General features: G+C 43.2%; 1 protein-coding gene across 1 annotated transcript in view; it reads left to right on the forward strand.

Moving 5' to 3' along the window:
- Window positions 1–20235, forward strand: part of LOC126456199 (trypsin-1-like) — a 164030-nt gene that overhangs the window by 122207 nt on the left and 21588 nt on the right. The window contains exons 4-6 of the mRNA XM_050091953.1: window positions 10–149; window positions 6004–6095; window positions 15495–15601. Of these exons, the coding sequence (XP_049947910.1) occupies window positions 10–149; window positions 6004–6095; window positions 15495–15601 (339 nt within the window). The remainder of the gene's footprint in view (window positions 1–9; window positions 150–6003; window positions 6096–15494; window positions 15602–20235) is intronic.

Consider the following 20235-nt stretch of genomic DNA (forward strand, 5'->3'; position numbering starts at 1 on the left):
CTTCAACAGGTCAGTTCCCGTACGTGGTATCCCTGAAGACACCGGACGAGTCCGGGTTCCAGCATTTCTGCGGGGGCTCCATTCTGACAGAAGAGTGGATTCTCACAGCTGCACATTGCGTCATCAACCTGAATGTCTCTGATTACGTTGTAAGTATGTGACATGAAATAAACTCATGGCTTGGGAGACTACGCGCTTCCCTCCTAATAGTGTACAGCACCTCCTCCTTTCTTGATAACAGCTGAGAATGTGATACGGAATGCAATAGGTTCTGGATGTAGAAAAGTTCAGTACCAAGTCGTTCCTGGTACGACGTACGCAATTCGGTTAGGCTAAATTCTACGAATTTCGTCTATATATGCTATTCTCAAACAATAATTATAAAAGACATACATACGAAAATAAAAGGGAAAAGAGTAAACAAAAATGTACCCTTCTTTAATAAACAAGGCTGTCAATTAATAAGAAAATTCCTCTTAGGAACAAAAGACATCTGAACAGTTCGCGTTGTATTATTTGGTTATATTATTTGTTTTTAGTGTCCCGCGTTCGATTCCCGGCGGGGTTAGGGATTTTCACCTGTCCGAGCTGATTGGCGGTTGTTGTGTCGTCTTCATCATCAATCATCCCCATTACGGTTGGAGGAAGGCAACGGCAAACCACCTCCACAAGGACCTTATCTAGTAGGGCGGTGCGGGTCTCCCGCATTGTTCCCCTACGCTCTGTCAAGACGCATGGGACCTCATTTCCATTTTCCATTTGTTTTTAGTGTTCCGTAATTCAACCGGTAAAACGGAACCCTTACAGGATCACTCTGATGTCCATCTGTCTGTCAGTCCGACTGTTGAGAATCTGTTTTCTCAGGAACAGGCACGCGTATGGATTTGAAAGTTATGTCACATACTAAAGTAAATGCTCTCTTGTCGGTGTAATAAATTTAAGCCTGTAAGATAAAGCAGTCAAAAGGTACGGCCATTTATGCCACGTATTTAGATACTCGCAAACTTACTCATCAAAACCTATAAAAACTTTCTGTTGACCTAGAATCGTGAGATTTGCCAAGACGCGAGGTTTCACAGTACAATTAAAGGAAAAAATCCGAGAATTGTCAATAGTTTATTATGTGACACGACAGAAATATTTTTTTATCATTTTATCCGACTGTCTGTCTCACCCTTTGTTACGACCTTTGTTCTCAGGAACGGGCAGATGCATCAAGCAGAGAAAAAAATTCGAAAATTCGTAATTTGTAATTATGTTACATGAGAAGAATTTTTTTTGTGATCCTCCAAAGTCTTGGAATTTCCGGTACTGATATCTTGTCAGTACCGATATCGATAACAGGCAAAATCATAAAGATTCTGCATTCCCAGGATGGATGAAGTACCTATGTACATAATTAAGTTTGTACGGAACCCTCGGCGTCTGATTCCTACGTGCATCTATCCGGAGTTTCTTAATGTTCATATGATTTTCTTATAATTTTATGGAGTGTTTGGTCAGGTTAATTCCTGTATTGAAGGTATGGCACTTTGCTTTATTCTTCTACCCAGTGCTGCGCCTGAATCTCAATAATTCCCAGTTCCCGAGTTGAGCCAGAGGCCGTCGAGAGGGTTTTCTTGGTTTTAAGGCGAATACTCACACTGACAGTCTCCGCCAAACATTCGCAGTTGATAAATTCCTCACCCCACATTGTTGGCTTTCCTTGGTAGATGTTCAGTTTGCATTAAATTTTTTTGTTCCGTGATTCTAGTTTCCATCCTCTTGGTCCGTAAAGTTGTTTAATTTAGTCTATTGCTGTTCTGTTTCCCGTTTTCTCTATTAAGATATTTATATAGCGGAGATGCTGACTCGCAGATAGGCTCAACTAAAGCACTGTCACAAATGAATATTTCGGCCTTTTGGGCCTTCGTCAACAATAGAGGTAGACACACGCACACACAAACGCAACTCACACGCACGACTCGTGTGTGTGTGTGTGTGTGTGTGTGTGTGTGTGTGTGTGTGTGTGTTTGGTGAGTGGCTACTTTGCTTTTCATAGTATTGTTACATTCAGTCCTGCATTTTCCATTGTTAGACTATCTATATACATATTCTTAAATACTTTACAATTACGAGGGGATTTCAAAAAGTAAGTTACACATTACTTAGGAATAAAGTTTCTTTTATCGAATAATGCACCACACTTCAAAGTAACGCAAATATTTGATATTAATTTTTAAGTTATTCACGAAGTCTCTGTAAAGGACGGTCGGCGCGCTCTTCCAACCAACCGTTCAATTCCTCGACAGTAGAGATGCGCGCCTTGCTCACGGAGCCACCGGAGAATTTCTATGTGAACATCGTCATCCTTCGAAAATCTGTGACTGCTGCGATTCAGTTCCTCGATTACCTGGACAGTGTCGGCTGTGGTCGACACCGGAGGCCTTTCTTCTCGACGAACACGACTGCGCGGCCTTGCTGAAGTTGTTGGCTTTAGCTCAAAAATGGTTCAAATGGCTCTGAGCACTACGGGACTTAACATCTGAGGTCATCGACCCCCTAGAATTTAGAACTACTTAAACCTAACTAACCTAAGGACATCACACACATCCATGCCAGAGGCAGGATTCGAGTCTGCGACTGTAGCGGTCGCGTGGTTATAGACTGAAGCGCCTAGAACCGCTCGGCCACTCCTGCCGGCTGGCTTTAGCTCACTGTGGCTGGACGCGACATTGCATTTAGTCCAGATACCAACAGAATTTCACTGTGAATCAATGTGCAATTTAGCGTTTCACCCATAAGAATCGTACTGTTTCGCGTACTTCTGCTTTGGAGTACGTTTCCATTTGCTGCGCCATTCCACTCCTGCACTGTTGTCCACCTGTCAACCAGACCGCGACAGAACTGCGTTTGCAGGAATCTCAGAACTTAGACTCTCTTCTGACAGTGCACCACTCTTGTTCCCCCACTACGGTCGCAGGTTCGAATCCTGCCTCGGGCGTGGATGTGTGTGATGTCCTTAGGTTACTTAGGTTTAAGTAGTTCTAAGTTCTAGGCGACTGATGACCACAGATGTTAAGTCCCATAGTGCTCAGAGCCATTTGAACCATTTTTTTCTTGTTCCCCAATGGTCTTAGCGTTGAGCTACATGTGTGACGTACTGTTTGGAGTAGGATCGTCAAAGAAAAATATACCGACGAAACGATAAAAACAAGGAAAATTTGTTTCACTGACAGACTTTGTTTCATTTGTCGAAGGCGAACCGTAAGTAATATCATCTGGTCGTTGCAGATGTCTTGTTTCACTGGAAGATAGCAAACCTAGCTTCATTGAGAGAGATGTTGTATTTAGGCAAGGCATCTGCTCCATTCGTATAATGCGACAACTGAAAGGTGCCTTCGACTTGGCTTATTTTGCCTCGTCATCGTATTATATAAATTCGTAGTCTTCCCGTTTCCAAAGAAATTGATATTAACGTCATCTACATTGACGATGAGTGCAACCTGTCAAAGATGCTCCTATGACATGAAATTTAATAATGAAATGACTCGTGAAATTTTAATGAAGAGATTTTTAAAAATTATTTGTAGCGGCGGGGTAAACCAGCAGTTGTCGTAGAGACTGGTTACCATTCTAATAAGTGTTTGCAGAGGTTCAGGAATTCTTCCATAAAGATTAAATGATCTGGTTATCGTCATCTTAAATTGTTTATATTTATAGATTGAAGCATTTAAAAGAATTAGGATCGAGCATAACGGTACATATCAATACGCACTTTAATCCATTGTAACAATAGTTATCTAAAGAATTTCATGTCCTTTCGGAAGACTTGGAAACATGGACAATAATCTCAATTTAAGATTTATAAAATATTGACTAGCATTATCATTAGTTGCAAAAATAATTCTGGTTGATTTCAGGCAACGCAGTTTCTCAAAGATATCTTCTTTGAGGATGGCAGACCCTTATTTATTTTATAACAATGTCAATTCTCGAAGTTGCATCAGTATTATGATACGATATGGGTTATTTAGTTTTTGGATAAGAAAAAGCGAGTCGTTACATGTCAAGTGCAGAATCAATACGATGTTTCTTCTTTTTGGAAGCAGGACGGTGAGGAAGGTTTTCAGAGTGAGGTAACTTGTATAACAAGAAACTATTCACGTAGAACTGTGCTCTTCGCTACTTATTACGTCTTCTCTCCCGTCTCTGTCCCGGGATGTCTACATGCCAGTAAGTTCTTGTATGAATGTTACAAACGGGTGTTTGGTATAATGCTTCAAACAGTTTAGTTACCTCCAGAAGTGAACTACCCTGAGCGCAGCACATGCTGCAAGTAATACACTTTTATATTGTGGGCACTCACAGCTGCGAGAATGCATTCCTTTTAAACAAATCCGCAGCAAGACACAAAGAAATTAAAGAGATTGGCTGCCAGTAGGCACTGATTATATAAATGGGACAAGTTGAAAATTTGTGTTGTACCGAGATTAAAACCCACGTCTCCTGCTTACTAGGCAGGTGCACTGACTACTACGTCATGCAGACTGCGCGGTCTACCCTAGCATGCCTCCCGTCAGACCCAGACAACATCAGTAGGGTGTGTGGTATGAGCTGAGAATTTGCGTCTGACAGGAGGCGTGCTAGGGTAGTCGACCCAGCTGCGGTGACCACTGTGTCCGAATGGTGTGTTGGTCAGTGCATCTGCCCAGGTTCGGATTCCAGTCTGGTACAGATTTCAACTTGCCACGCAGATGTAAATCAGTGCCCACTGGCAGCTAATGTCTTTAATTGCACCGAGCGAGGTGGCGCAGTGGTTAGCACACTGGACTCGCATTCGGGAGGACGACGGTTCAATCCCGTCTCCGGCCATCCTGATTTAGGTTTTCCGTGATTTCCCTAAATCGTTTCAGGCAAATGCCGGGATGGTTCCTTTGAAAGGGCACGGCCGATTTCCTTCCCCATCCTTCCCTAACCCGAGCATGCGCTCCGTCTCTAATGACCTCGTTGTCGACGGGACGTTAAACACTAACCACCACCACCTTTAATTCCTTTGTGTCTTCATTCATAGCAGTTGCTAGATCAAAATGGTGTCTGTTCTTTCGGACTTGTCTGACAGAACAGACGCCACATGTAAAACCGCAGCAGCTGTTGAAGAATCCTTTATTAGTACAACCAGTTTTGCAAGCTAAAGTTGCATTATTAGGTACATCTGAACAGAAAAAAATGGAGATTGGGGGAAAAATTAAAATTTTTCTGGCGAGTACTAAATTGAAATAAATTATAGTAAACACATAAACTTTTATAGCACTGTCCATTTGACGGCCCTACACGATAATATGGTTATTTTCCTCTGGGTGAGCATGATACAACAGACTTCTACGTGTTTTATCCAATCCATGGTCTGTTTGAAGTACTTTTTTTATTATATTATCTTCCATGTTTCCTCCTATAACTTGAGCATTTAACATGGCCATCTTCTTCATTCCGCCACTCTTATTTTCAGTGCCGTTCCTTGTAAGGACGTTTTAATACAGCTTGACTGAAAGTGAGAGTGACGGGGGCAACCAGTAATCCGTATATTTCGGTGTAAATGATTTGAATGTGCCGGCCGCGGTGGTCTAGTGGTTCTAGGCGCGCAGTCCGGAACCGCGGGGTTGCTACGGTCGCAGGTTCGAAACCTGCCTCGGGCATGGATGTGTGTGATGTCCTTAGGTTAGTTAGGTTTAAGTAGTTCTAAGTTCTAGGGGACTGATGACCACAGAAGTTAAGTCCCATAGTGCTCAGAGCCATTTTAACCATTTTTTTTAATTTGAATGTATTCTGCTTACTGTTTGCCCTACTCATTTGAGGGTTTTGTCTATTTCGTGTATTTAGTATATAATCGTCATTGAAATCACGTACTGATTTCACTGGACACTCAACTGCTGCTGCGGTTTGGTTTGTGTCCTGCTCATTCTGTACAGTGCTTCGAATCAGACTGAATTCTTTTGACACGGGTGTGCGGAACGTTTGTTGCAGGTGGTGGCTGGCGAGTATGACCTGACTGTGGACGAGGGCACTGAGCAGGTTGTGGGAGTCTCCGAGGCGTTCATCTACCCGTACTTTGCCCAGTGAGTACACTATCTACTACAGAGCGCAACATCGATGATAGAAAACATCTACTTTCAGTTACGTGTTTAACTGGGTCATTATGTCATTATGTACACTCCTGGAAATTGAAATAAGAACACCGTGAATTCATTGTCCCAGGAAGGGGAAACTTTATTGACACATTCCTGGGGTCAGATACATCACATGATCACACTGACAGAACCACAGGCACATAGACACAGGCAACAGAGCATGCACAATGTCGGCACTAGTACAGTGTATATCCACCTTTCGCAGCAATGCAGGCTGCTATTCTCCCATGGAGACGATCGTAGAGATGCTGGATGTAGTCCTGTGGAACGGCTTGCCATGCCATTTCCACCTGGCGCCTCAGTTGGACCAGCGTTCGTGCTGGACGTGCAGACCGCGTGAGACGACGCTTCATCCAGTCCCAAACATGCTCAATGGGGGACAGATCCGGAGATCTTGCTGGCCAGGGTAGTTGACTTACACCTTCTAGAGCACGTTGGGTGGCACGGGATACATGCGAACGTGCATTGTCCTGTTGGAACAGCAAGTTCCCTAGCCGGTCTAGGAATGGTAGAACGATGGGTTCGATGACGGTTTGGATGTACCGTGCACTATTCAGTGTCCCCTCGACGATCACCAGTGGTGTACGGCCAGTGTAGGAGATCGCTCCCCACACCAAGATGCGGGGTGTTGGCCCTGTGTGCCTCGGTCGTATGCAGTCCTGATTGTGGCGCTCACCTGCACGGCGCCAAACACGCATACGACCATCATTGGCACCAAGGCAGAAGCGACTCTCATCGCTGAAGACGACACGTCTCCATTCGTCCCTCCATTCACGCCTGTCGCGACACCACTGGAGGCGGGCTGCACGATGTTGGGGCGTGAGCGGAAGACGGCCTAACGGTGTGCGGGACCGTAGCCCAGCTTCATGGAGACGGTTGCGAATGGTCCTCGCCGATACCCCAGGAGCAACAGTGTCCCTAATTTGCTGGGAAGTGGCGGTGCGGTCCCCTACGGCACTGCGTAGGATCCTATGGTCTTGGCGTGCATCCGTGCGTCGCTGCGGTCCGGTCCCAGGTCGACGGGCACGTGCACCTTCCGCCGACCACTGGCGACAACATCGATGTACTGTGGAGACCTCACGCCCCACGTGTTGAGCAATTCGGCGGTACGTCCACCCGGCCTCCCGCATGCCCACTATACGCCCTCGCTCAAAGTCCGTCAACTGCACATACGGTTCACGTCCACGCTGTCGCGGCATGCTACCAGTGTTAAAGACTGCGATGGAGCTCCGTATGCCACGGCAAACTGGTTGACACTGACGGCGGCGGTGCACAAATGCTGCGCAGCTAGCGCCATTCGATGGCCAACACCGCGGTTCCTGGTGTGTCCGCTGTGCCGTGCGTGTGATCATTGTTTGTACAGCCCTCTCGCAGTGTCCGGAGCAAGTATGGTGGGTCTGACACACCGGTGTCAATGTGTTCTTTTTTCCATTTCCAGGAGTGTATTTCTAAAAATTACACTCATGAGTCGAGTTGCATGTAGCACCCCACTTTGCTCTGATGATAGGGAACAAGTCAAGCTCTTGAAACACTGAGGAATCTCTCAATCAACACTTTAATTCAAGGAGATTTCTTGGACCTGCGTGCAAGCTGCACATACTTTGCTGTCAAGTAGAACATGCACTCAGTGGGACTGTAATCAGGTGACCACGATGGTCATATTAGCACCTCCATACCTTGCAGTGAACCACAGTTTTGACAAACTACTCCCATTCGATGACATTTCCTCCATATGCCTGAAGTCGGATGCATCGTCTTTTGTAGTTTTATAAGTACCCTTTGCCCGCCACAGGCACATACCAATGGGTACCTGGATTCATGAGTTCAGCCGACTTTTTTAAAAAACTTCGAGTGTTCATTGGTGTATACTTGCACCCACGCTAACGCAATGTAGAAAAACCTACTTCAGTTTCCGGATACTCATTCTTAAAATATGAATAACTTTCTGGCTAAATTGCCTGAAATCAACGGTTTGCTTCCATACTACTTTTTCCCCGTGCTTCTAAAATCTTTTGCAACTGGTAACTCTCTAGACCGCTGATCTCTCTGGCCAAAATTCCTTGTTAAATCAGTTACTTCAGGTTTCAGTTTCTACCTTCTTTTCGGGTTTGGTTTTGCTGTGAAACCCTTTTTTTTTTTTTTTTAAAGTAATTTTCGTGCAATCAAAGTTGACACTCGGCGCGGTGGCTGATGAGAGCGATTGTAAATGGGAAATGTCTTTACGGTCGGTTCCATCAGCCCCCGCGCCGAGTGTCAACTTTGTTTGTGCGTGTAGTACTGTGCTTGTCATGCAGAATGTTTGGAAAATTCGAAGTATTTAGAATTTTTTATCGAAACCAGTTCAGTGATGTGGGGAAATTCAGGAACTAACTTTGTATCTTCTTTGTGCCTTGACGGAAATTTTCCTTACGTTGTCAAGGAGCAAATCTGTATCCCTGTAGTAGTTGAGACAAGTTTTCGTAGAATTTCTTGATACTAACTTGCGTCTGAATTATGCGATACTATCACCATATACAAGATTATATTTCATATAGCATTTGTTGTAACTTATAAATACACTTCTTATGAGTTATAGTCAAATATCACACTTATATTTATCTTACAGTAATAAAGGTATATCATCACATCATATATTTTGCAGTAAGGGGAGTAACTAAAAAAAAGGAGGAACTAATGATCCAAATAATATATGTTTCTTTCAAACTGTCTGTTAAATATATAATGTGTAATTAGTATGTTCTAGAAATTTCCGAAATTTTATTAAGAATGTTTCACATTGAGTTTTTTATTCGTTATTTAGTCATCAGCACCTGTTTGTAATAGTGCAGTTTTAGTGAAACATTATATTTAAAGAAATATGATAAAATTAAGATATCTATAAAATATATATTACAGGTATCTAATATTTTTACACAGATAAAAGTTATTTGTGTTAAGCTCGATGTACTCTACTTTGAAATAACTATTTTCTTTTTAAAAAAATAATTTGTTTCAGAAGTTATTTATGATGAAAACTTTCACATTCTACAATATTCTTTTGTAAAATTGAATTAGATTTGAATAGCCAGTAATCCAGTGCCACATTCTTGTGACCGTAATTCTTAGTTTTATGAAAAGTACAGTTTTGTCAGAATTAATGTATTAAATATAAAATCATGTATACTGTTGACAAAAATAATGTGTTCATTATAAAGCCTTGAAAATTCTCACAGGATGTGAGAGATTATAGATATGAGCGTTGCACGCTTACCTTGGCTCTCTTTGTTTAGTTTTTGATCCGCAACGATACTATGGCAATCAGTCTATAATTGACTTACAACTGGTATGATATGTGTTTTCACCCACCGTGAGGTGGTGTAGGGCTGCTCACTGGTTTTTCATGTACAGCCGGCACTGACTTGGCGCGTGATCTGTCGCACTGTGGCCGGTCTACCCGCTTCTAACATCCGTGCCAGTTGTCGCTGGTCTCTTATCAACATATTGTTAGTGAAAGAAGTTCACTCTGGCGGTTGTCGTTTTCCACCGAATGAATACTCACAGTACACATTTGGCACGGTGGAAAGTGAAAAGCACAGTGCATGCTAGATCTCAGAGATGCAGTGTTCCAAACATCGATCATCCACGTCCTGGACGTGATTACATGCACCGATATGCATGATCCAAATAATATATGTTTCTTTCAAACTGTCTGTTAAATATATAATGTGTAATTAGTATGTTCTAGAAATTTCCGAAATTTTATTTTATTATTTTATTATTTCCGATCATATAAAGTTGATCGTCGGTAAAGCAGATGCCAGACTGAGATTCATTGGAAGAATCCTAAGGAAATGCAATCCGAAAACAAAGGAAGTAGATTACAGTACGCTTGTTCGCCCACTGCTTGAATACTGCTCAGCAGTGTGGGATCTGTACCAGATAGGGTTGATAGAAGAGATAGAGAAGATCCATCGGAGAGCAGCGCGCTTCGTTACAGGATCATTTAGTAATCGCGAAAGCGTTACGGAGATGATGGATAAACTCCAGTGGAAGACTCTGCAGGAGAGACGCTCAGTAGCTCGGTACGGGCTTTTGTTAAAGTTTCGAGAACATACCTTCACCGAAGAGTCAAGCAGTATATTGCTCCCTCCTACGTATATCTCGCGAAGAGACCATGAGGATAAAATCAGAGAGATTAGAGCCCACACAGAGGCATACCGACAATCCTTCTTTCCACGAACAATACGAGACTGGATTAGAAGGGAGAACCGATAGAGGTACTCAGGGTACCATGCGCCGCACACCGTCAGGTGGCTTGCGGAGTATGGATGTAGATGTAGATATCGAAGTCTTGCCTCTCTTGCGTTTGATTTCACGCCGAAAGCCAGGAAAGTGTCTGACGACATCGAAGTCACACGACGCAGGAACTGTTCCATTCGCCGTGGTGACGCGGCAGCTGCCGTCGAGAGTTTGAATGCCGCCTGCTGGCCTTGTGGGAACGTTCGCGTCTTGGTAAGGAAAGGACGTAAGCGGAGCAGAGAAGAAAGGGGTGCCATTCTAGCAAAGATACCGCTCGCAAACGGAGAAATGCACTGACGTAAGCGAGTTTGACAAAGGGCAAATTGTTATGGCCCTGTGTTTGGGAACGAACATACCGGAAAATACGAAGCTGGTCGACTGTACACGGGCTACCAGCGTGAGGATCTATGGAAAGTGGTTGAAAGACGGCGGAACCAGTAGTAACCGAGAAGGTGTTGGATGTCCGAGCCTCATCACCCCCCGGTAGCTGAGTGGTCAGCGTGACAGACTGTCAATCCTAAGGGCCCGAGTTCGATTCCCGGCTGGGTCGGAGATTTTCTCCGCTCAGGGACTGGGTGTTGTGTTGTCCTAATCATCATCATTTCATCCCCATCGACGCGCAGGTCGCCGAAGTGGCGTCAAATCGAAAGACCTGCACCAGGCGAACGGTCTACCCGACGATTGGCCCTAGCCACACGACATTTCATTTCATCACAGAATGTGGAGCTCGGAGTCTTGCTCGCTCTGTAAACCGAAGAAGCTGGCATATCTCACAAAAGAGTACAATGCTGAAGTAGGTACATGTGTTTCAGAACACACTGTTTAGCGCACTTGTGCTCCTCAGCAGATGGCCGCTATGTCTTTCTGTCCAAACTCAATGACATCGCCAGTTACGATTGCAGTGGCCACGGGATCATCGAGAGTGGACTGTGGATCAATGGAAATGAGTTTGATGAATCACGTCGAAGGTTGTGTCCAAAGACGCTGTTATCCAGACGAACGGGTGCTCAAACAAAACATGTATTGCGCCACGGTGGTAAGCTGGTGAAGGGGCAGCAATATGGTATAGTGCTCACTCGCCTGGGCTTCTATGAGAGTTTCAGTAGTACTCGAAGGCTCCGTGACAGCAGTGGGAAATGTGAAATTTATGTTTTATGGCTTCCCCGAGGGCGACGTTATCTCCCAACATATAACCATCCCTGCCACAAGGCCAGAATTGTGTAGGAATGGTTTGAGGAGTATGATAGTGAACTCATGTTGGTGTCTTGGCCACCACATTCGCCTGATTTTAACCGGACGGAGTACACCTGCTATGTTATAGGCTGCCAGTCCCATGGCCACGAACCACCGCTCTGTAATTTACGGGTATATTGCGATCTGTGGGTAGACGTCTGGTGCTACACGTCTCAATAAACCTACTTAGCTCCTGTCGAACCCATGCCAAGCACAATCGCTGCTATTGCAGTTAGGAAGTATGTAAATCGCTTCCGGCACCATGATAAGCAATGTTATTTGCTAAGAATTACATTGAAGTGTGACCTGTACCTCACAGTCTCCAGGCAATGCAAAGATAACGTTTTGTGTTGATATATTATCTGTACATCGTCAACGTACATAGAAATGATTCGGTGTCTTTCGATTCCACATAGAAAATCGATCATCATTGGAAACATAGGTTCCTGGTCAAGATTTTGGCGGAGGCGCTTTGCTGTTGCGATCCTCCGACGTCCTAATAGATCACATAAAACGTTGTTTCAATCCTAACCTTCACACAGAAACAAGGTAACCATACGACCAGATCCAGATTACCATACGATGTCGGCTGCTTCTGCTTTAATGCACCGTGAGACTGCAGTGTTGGTGGGGCATGCGCTCTTCACATTCCTCTTCCAGCCTTCAATGTCATCTTTTGAAAACAGCTTTCCTTGACTTGCTTCCTCCTCTTCAAACAGCTCCTTACACCGGGGATCGGACTGCGCCCTCTGTGGTCATTCAGGGACGCTGACTTTCAGATAATAAGAACCGACATCTGTAACTATGGTATTCCTGCTTATCATCGAAGGATGGATGGCAAATAGGATTTTCACAACCTATCGACAGCTAAAACATTACAGGGGGAGCACAAGCACGGAATGCGGAAAATGAAGAAAAAATTGGCCGTATCCTTTCAATGGATCCATCGGGGCATTTTAGGGAAATCAGTTTACGGAAATCAGGGAAAACCTAATTCTGAATGACTGGACGGAGATTTCAACAGCCTCTGTAATACCACTGGGCCATCTCACTCGATGACTATTAACATAAAAGAAAAAAAGAGGGGCAGATACTGTTCAGCTATCGGAAGTCAGTGATAAAACAGGAGAAAACAAATAACGACAAAGAGGTAGAAAAATGTGAAATTGACCGCTTAGCACAAATGAGGGGATGAGTTGCAGTATCCGCCAAGTGACTTTCTTAACATTTAAAAAGAAATGTAATTTATGTTCTAATTTATGTACTATTATATTACTGCTGTTGTAGCCTAGACGCAAGGCAGTGAGAATGGTGTTCAAATTTTGTGAATTAATTGTTATTGATGGTGTCTATAAGTATTCAGGATACTAGAAGATCTGAAGCCATTGTTCCCAAGATTATTGTGTAATTTATTTCGACTTAGATTTGAAACCACATTTTGAATCACTTTGTTCTTTTCAATCTCACGTATATAGTACTGCACACGAGTATCATTTGCCAATTATGCACCAAAGTGCTTCACCAACCGTTCTTGAACGTCAACCACCTTTGGTGCTGCCACAGAATTGCCAGTTGGCAATGGGTTTGTGTGCACACAAGCCCAAGTTTTGCGTATCTTTAGGACATGGTTGTCGAAGTACGTTCTCCCTGCGTCTGGGCTACGTTGAGTAGCAGTTTCCGCGCTCACCATGTTGGCCGTCAACACACTCAGCACTCACAACTAAGGATTTGAAACTCACCCCAATATTCAAAGCCTTATACTACACCAAGAGGTTAAAATATGAGAGATTACTTTCCAGGACACGGTACTGTTTGATACTGATAAACGGATGGTATGTGTAGATCAGTATGACCGACATTGTGACGTGGCTTGGTTTGAAACTAAACACCTCAAATCTAAAGCGTCAGAGATAGGGCATCGAGCCACATTACTGTAACGCCGACGAAACGTTCCATTAAACAAACCATCGACAAACTTCATACACCAGTATTCCTAAGTCTTTCCGTATCCACTATCTACACCATTTCACAAAACTGGCCGTCCAAGGTGGGTAGATACGGCTATACTGGCTGACTGTAATATCTTAAAATATTTAATTCGCGAAACAAGAAGGGCATTCATCGACTTAATGGCTGCAAAAGAATCTTAATCTTCAACGCCGTCTTATCAATTGAACATTAACGTTAAGCAGGAAGACGTTCCATGGGACTCCAGCTGTCTTGCGTCTATATACTGACTAGAACTGATGCCTGTAGCTATTTAATAATCAGCAGATAATCATACTCACACCATCTCAAACAGATTTAAATGTAATTTTTTCATTGCAGATGTACAATGATCGTCATTAAAACTGCAACATCAGAAAGGAGACCAAGTAACAAAATTTTAGTTAATGTGTGTAGATGGCATAGTAGAAAGAAAACGTAACTAAAGTCGAAACTTCCTGGCAGATTAAAACTGTGTGCCAGCCGAGGGCTCAAACGTGGGACCTCTGCCTTTCTCAGGCAAGTGCTCTACCAACTAAGCTACCCTAGTACGACTCACGACGCGTCGTAACAGCTTTACTTCCGCCAGTACCTTATCCACTATCTTCTTCCTTCGTAGAGCAGTTGCCCCTGAAAGGCAAAGTTCCCGAGTTCGAGTCCTATTCCGACACACATTTTTAATCTGCCAGGAAGTTTCACATCAGCGAACACTCCACTGCAGAGTGAAATTTCATTCTGTGACTACGTTTGTACCTGATTTGTTGGATTGTTGTCAGCAAGAACGGCCCTAACTCAGTTGGGCATCGAGCTACACTGAGTTCGGATGGCTATGTCATTCCATGTCAGAGATATGTTACACAGCAGAAATGTATTATGGACAAATGTCGCAATCAAAACCACAAACAGAGAGAACTCCGGCGTTGCGGGCAGCAGATCAAATATGGAAAACATTATTTAACTTCGGATGAGTGGGAGCCTTGAATTGTAAACTCAGCAATATGACCTCATTGAGGAGAAGACATCACGTCTTTCTAAAAGCACCGCTTGATTTCGTAAGGAAGAGAGTAAAAATTTCACAAGAACACCTATCAGTCTGCTGATATGGCGGAAAGGCTACAAGCTCAAACCCTGAAAGCCATTATTGTAAAGCAGAGCGATAGGGAAACTGATGATGAGCCCCGAAAAGTAGGCGACATTCGGCCATCGCTGGCCGGACATAACGCCATCGCCTCGGGCAAGCAATAACAAATACTCAGGCTTCCGAGCCTTGGTATCAATCTTTATGTAGCAATACACCAGCTACAAGACTGTGCCTGTGATGTGCTGCTACTGCTGACTGTCGGATCTACCGTCTCGTAACCACTAATGAGAAACTTTGGAGACTTCTTCTCGTGACTGTTCTCTCAGGCGCTAGTAGCGCAGGGCCGCTCTCATCCTGCACGGCACTGAGTGTTACCCTCTTGATCCCATATCTGCATGGCAGTAGTGGGGTCCGAAACAACACGAATAGATATATCGCAGAAAGACAAAGTGCAGTCTCGATGGGCCACTGTCCTGACACGGTCGATTCCAACCCTTGGTGACAGACGTTTCTTCTTCCACGAGGGGTAACATGCTGGTCTCACAAAGAATCAACAAACTCATGCAATTTGTGAGGGAGAAACCCCTTCCCGAATCTTTCCTTATAGAGATGGCGTTACTCCCGCCGTTTTCTGCAGTTACACTGAAGTGTTAGTCACCAGCAGTGTACTTGAAATCAGTGGCACTCCTTTCACATGTTCTGTATTATGTGGCTGCTAAGTAATTGTTCCTTCTCTTCTATTTTTGCAGTGGTGGCTTGTACAACGATACGGCGCTCCTGCGGCTGAACTCTTCGCTGGAGTTCAACGTCAACGTTAGCGCCATATCGCTCCCAGAGTACAACTCCACTCCTGAAGGTGCGTGACTTGTGAGATGGCTCTGAGATAGCTTATCTCTTTCAGCTACTCTTCAGCTAAGTTAATATTACTACAATGCGTCTCAATAGACAACTTTGTCATCTTGAAATAAGACACTCTTGGTTGCAGATTTTTTGATCTATTTATTGGCAATGACACGTTTCGCCTTTGGCGTTTGGCCTTCAGATTAACCTTGGGGTATAAAATAACACTGTGAGGGGGGCTGGGTGTAGCATGACGCAAAGTTCCGGGCTATGTAGCTGTCTCTACAAATAACAATAACTGTGAACTTATGTAAGAAGAAATGTGGAGAGCCAACATCCGTCCTTTAATGCCAGCGTATGACACTAAGATAAAGATTATAAGGAAACATGGTCCTATCGTCATTAGACAAATAAAAGCATAAGGGACCTGAAATCAGGAAAAAGAAGCCAAAGTATAACTACAATATCTAGTGGAAAGAGGAACTATGCCAAACGAAGAAAAATATTTGAAAAATGGTTCAAATGGCTCTGAGCACTATGGGACTTAACATCTATGGTCATCAGTCCCCTAGAACTTAGAACTACTTAAACCTAACTAACCTAAGGACATCACACAACACCCAGTCATCACGAGGCAGAGAAAATCCCTAACCCCGCCGGGAATCGAACGCGGGAACCCGGGCGTGGGAAGCGAGAACGCTACCGCACGACCACGAGCTGCGGACAATATTTGAAAGAGCGTACATAATACGGAGCCAACCGCATTCCGGTGTACACAGCATGGGTCGTTGCGTACAGTGGGCGCAATGTAAATATAATGCGCTCGACAATACAAGACACGTCAGACCTCGCAGCCGGCCACACTAATATAGAGTCGTAAAGACAAGATTATACAACTATAGTAACAGAAATTAAGAGTAGATAGCGTTGATTACCCAACGTTCTTAAGAAAACCGTTTGCTCAACTGAATTGCATATGCGGAAACAATAAATTACGCCAATAGCAAAATTATTCAAATTAAAATAAAATAAGTGCAATGGTTTTAAATGAGTAAAATGAGCTCTATAAAATATCAAACTGTTAAAAATCTGTCTAACAATAAAACTATACATGAGAGTGACTGATGGCTGTTGTTATTCTACACCCTATACAGGAACAGTTACGGAGTTCAGCTGCGTCCAGTATGGATAAAATATACGCATTATATTTACATTTCGTCTGCCGTGCGCTACTCTCCGTGCTGTGTACGCCGGAACGCCATTGGCTCCGTTTGTGAACGCTCTTTTAAATATTTATTTCGTTTGGAATAGTTCCTCTTCCTAGTTGACATTGTAGTTATACTTTGGCATTTTATTCCCTCTTTCACGTTCCTTATGCCTTTACTTGTGTAATGTCGATAGGATGATGTTTCTTTATAATTGAAGACGGATGTTGGCTGTCCACATTACTCTTGCGTATGTTCACGGTTATTAGTCGTAGAGACGGCTACACGTCCCGGAACTTTGCATCATACTACACCTATCCCCCGTTTTTAATGTACCTACGCCTCACAGTGTTAATTTTACACCCCATAGGTTGATCTGAAGATGCCCCACAAGGGCGAAACTTGTTACTGCTAATAAATAGATAAAACAACTTTGCAACCAAGCCTGTCTTAGTTCAAGAAATTCGTACCGGTTGCTGTGCCAGGCGACCAGCGTGGAATGGAACCGATCTTAGCTTTATCGTCATGTGTTGTAGAGTTATGGCCCGTGGCTACGTCTGTGGCGATCGGAGCTGAAAACTACAGGAAGCAACACAAATTCCAGTTAGAAGAAGATGCGCTAATAAAGCATCTTTCGGTTACCTGGAACGACTTTATTTCGAAGTCTACTATAGCTGCCTCAATTTAGTTCCTCTAGTGGCTGTTTAATTTCTCAAAACAAGCTTTGGCGTGTTACTTAAAGTGAATCAGCTACACGAGCGCTACAGCACCTCCCGAACGTAGTCCTATTGGCGACGGTATGCCTGCGGTCTTCCCCGACCATTCGACACGTCCTTTCAGTCGTGTCGGGATCTTACGGACTGAACGTGCTATGTGAACCTCAGTAGGAACTGTGTTTTTAAGTAAGCAGAACGCTGCCGGAACTGATGTGTGTTAGTTGTGAAAAAAAAAGTAATCCTGTGACCACTTAAGGAACGAATTCAATATGTCTGGCCTAATATTCACCCACCCAGTCGCCAAGTCGCCACCTAATACTTACGCGAAAGAGAAGCAGATGCACAGTGTACAGCGGAACAGCTGTAAGCAAAGGATACGTAAGCTGAATAATATTTTTGCATACTGTTTAACAAAAAAATAAAGACACAAATGGTGAAATAAACAAACGAAATCTCACCAACGTATACAAACAGCACATTCAAAATAAATGACATACAGTGACCTACCACAATAAAATAACATGCAATATACGTAACATATTGGAAAAACAGGGTATAAACATTGCTTATAAACGAATAACTCTGTACAGGAACACATTCCAAAGTAGAACCAAAATCCTTCCAGCTCAGTTGCAGAGACTGTGAGACAATCTACTTTGGGATGACTGGTAGGCCATTTGACGCAAGATATAAAGAGCACATCAGGACACGGAAATGCAGAATAAAATGATCAACATTTACGAACAAACATAAGCAGGAACGCCATTGACCAAGCACAATAGAAAAACATGTGAAAGTCAGAAATATCTGTAAACACACAGTTCCTCTCTTTTCAAAATTTACACGTATCATAAACGCAAAGCGTTTACCCGCAACATACGTTTACTCAATAATCAATTAAGAGTAGGAAATCGAAGAATAAAAAAGATCGGTTTCCTTTCTTACGCTTCACTCTCATTCCACCTCCCCTTGCCCTTTAACTTCACCTATTCCTTCTCACTCCCTTTTTCTTCAACACGCTCTCAGTTCCTCTACTTTGTGTTGCTCTTTACTCAGTTTTGTCGTCCCCCTCCCCCTCTTCTTCCCCTTTCACCTCCATCGCGCCCCCCGCCCCCTCTTCTCCCCCTTTCATCACCATCCCACTACTTATAATTAGATCTTCAACTACGGCATTACATCTCCATTTCTCATATACGTTAAATAAAAGGTACATATAAACATAATTGAATGACGAATCACAGAGGAAGAGAACATTTGTAGATTAAAGGAAAAACTAGTGGTAAATTTGATAACACTGACTTATGACTCACGAGACATATTTAGCCAGAAAGATACAAACAGTAGTGGTGCGACACTGTGATGTGTGTCATATAAAAATGCATAGTTCTGCAAAGCAATGTGCGATTAAGGCAGAATTACCACTGACAAACGATACTGTACTCCAAAAAGCGCAAGAAGACGACGTTTACTGATGTGAGCGAAAATCTGATACGAAGTACGCAAGTAATATCAACATTTTTGTAATGAACTTCCTTTCTATCTAGAAAGCCAGCCAATTGTAAATATCTTTCATTATGCACTGCTCATTATGTTTTATTTCAATAAAACGGAACGTGTTTGGTGACAAAAACACGCTTTTTCTTTTAGTTGCAAAGGCGGAATTAAAATAACTTCAATAATAGTACAACTACCTACGATGTGGCCACTCAAATGAAGAATTTAATATAATTGATTGTTATTACTACTTCGGTTTTTCTCGGAACAATTTGGCTATGTATTGTGATTCTCCGGTTGTATTCTGTGAAAAAAATATGCAATATGCACTTACCGAGGTCCAATATTTTCCTGTTGCTAGAAAGATTTGAGTCACAGATCTCATGAAGGAAAATATTAATGTACGTTTCTTAATACGGAGATACGATTGTCCTTGTAAATAACACGGATCGTTAATAACCCTCACACCGGTGTTTCTACTGTTTACCTCTACAAAGTTGAGGAACACCTGATCCCGCGGCTAAACGAAAATAAAAAGTGAAAATCACTTATGTTCCTTCAACACAATGACATTTATGACATTACATTCACTGAAGAATGAAACTTAATGAAACTTCTCTACCGAACAGATAAGCCCACACTGTTGTGCTTTTCGGACATGTAAACCGTGAGTATTTTGCACCATATTACAAATTTGGGGGTGGAGGCGGGGTAGTAATTTTCTTTTCCTTTGTATTTCAAAAGAGGCGAATTTTCTAATGTAATAAAGAATTGTACGATAATTTATTGCAGTGTATACGATTTAAGAACATTTTGGCCCTTAAGTACTGGTTAACTGATCGTAAGCGTCTTATATCGATACCCCCTCCCCGTCTCCCCAACGAGCCGAGAGCTCGCAATGAATTGTGGGTCGAGTCAAGTACGTTTGTCTGTGCCCAAACATTTATGGAGTGTCCACGTTTATCCGACGTCGTGGTAAAACGCTTAGACGGACGGCAGTTCAGTCTGCTTCGTATCAAGTGATACGTGGAAGCAAGGGTTAATATTGCATCTGTGTTTGCTTATGCGGGATGTCGCGTGACAAGTGTATAACGGGAGAAATTTAATGCAGAACGGAACAATACGTACCCGACGACCCGAAACAATTGACTGCGGCCTGAAATAACGAGATTAACACTGGAATAGACTATAAATTTACTCGAAAGTGACGTTCATAGTGTTCAGTGAACATTTTC

This window comes from Schistocerca serialis, chromosome 2 (genome assembly GCF_023864345.2).
Source record: "Schistocerca serialis cubense isolate TAMUIC-IGC-003099 chromosome 2, iqSchSeri2.2, whole genome shotgun sequence".
Classification (NCBI taxonomy): Eukaryota; Metazoa; Arthropoda; class Insecta; order Orthoptera; family Acrididae; genus Schistocerca; species Schistocerca serialis.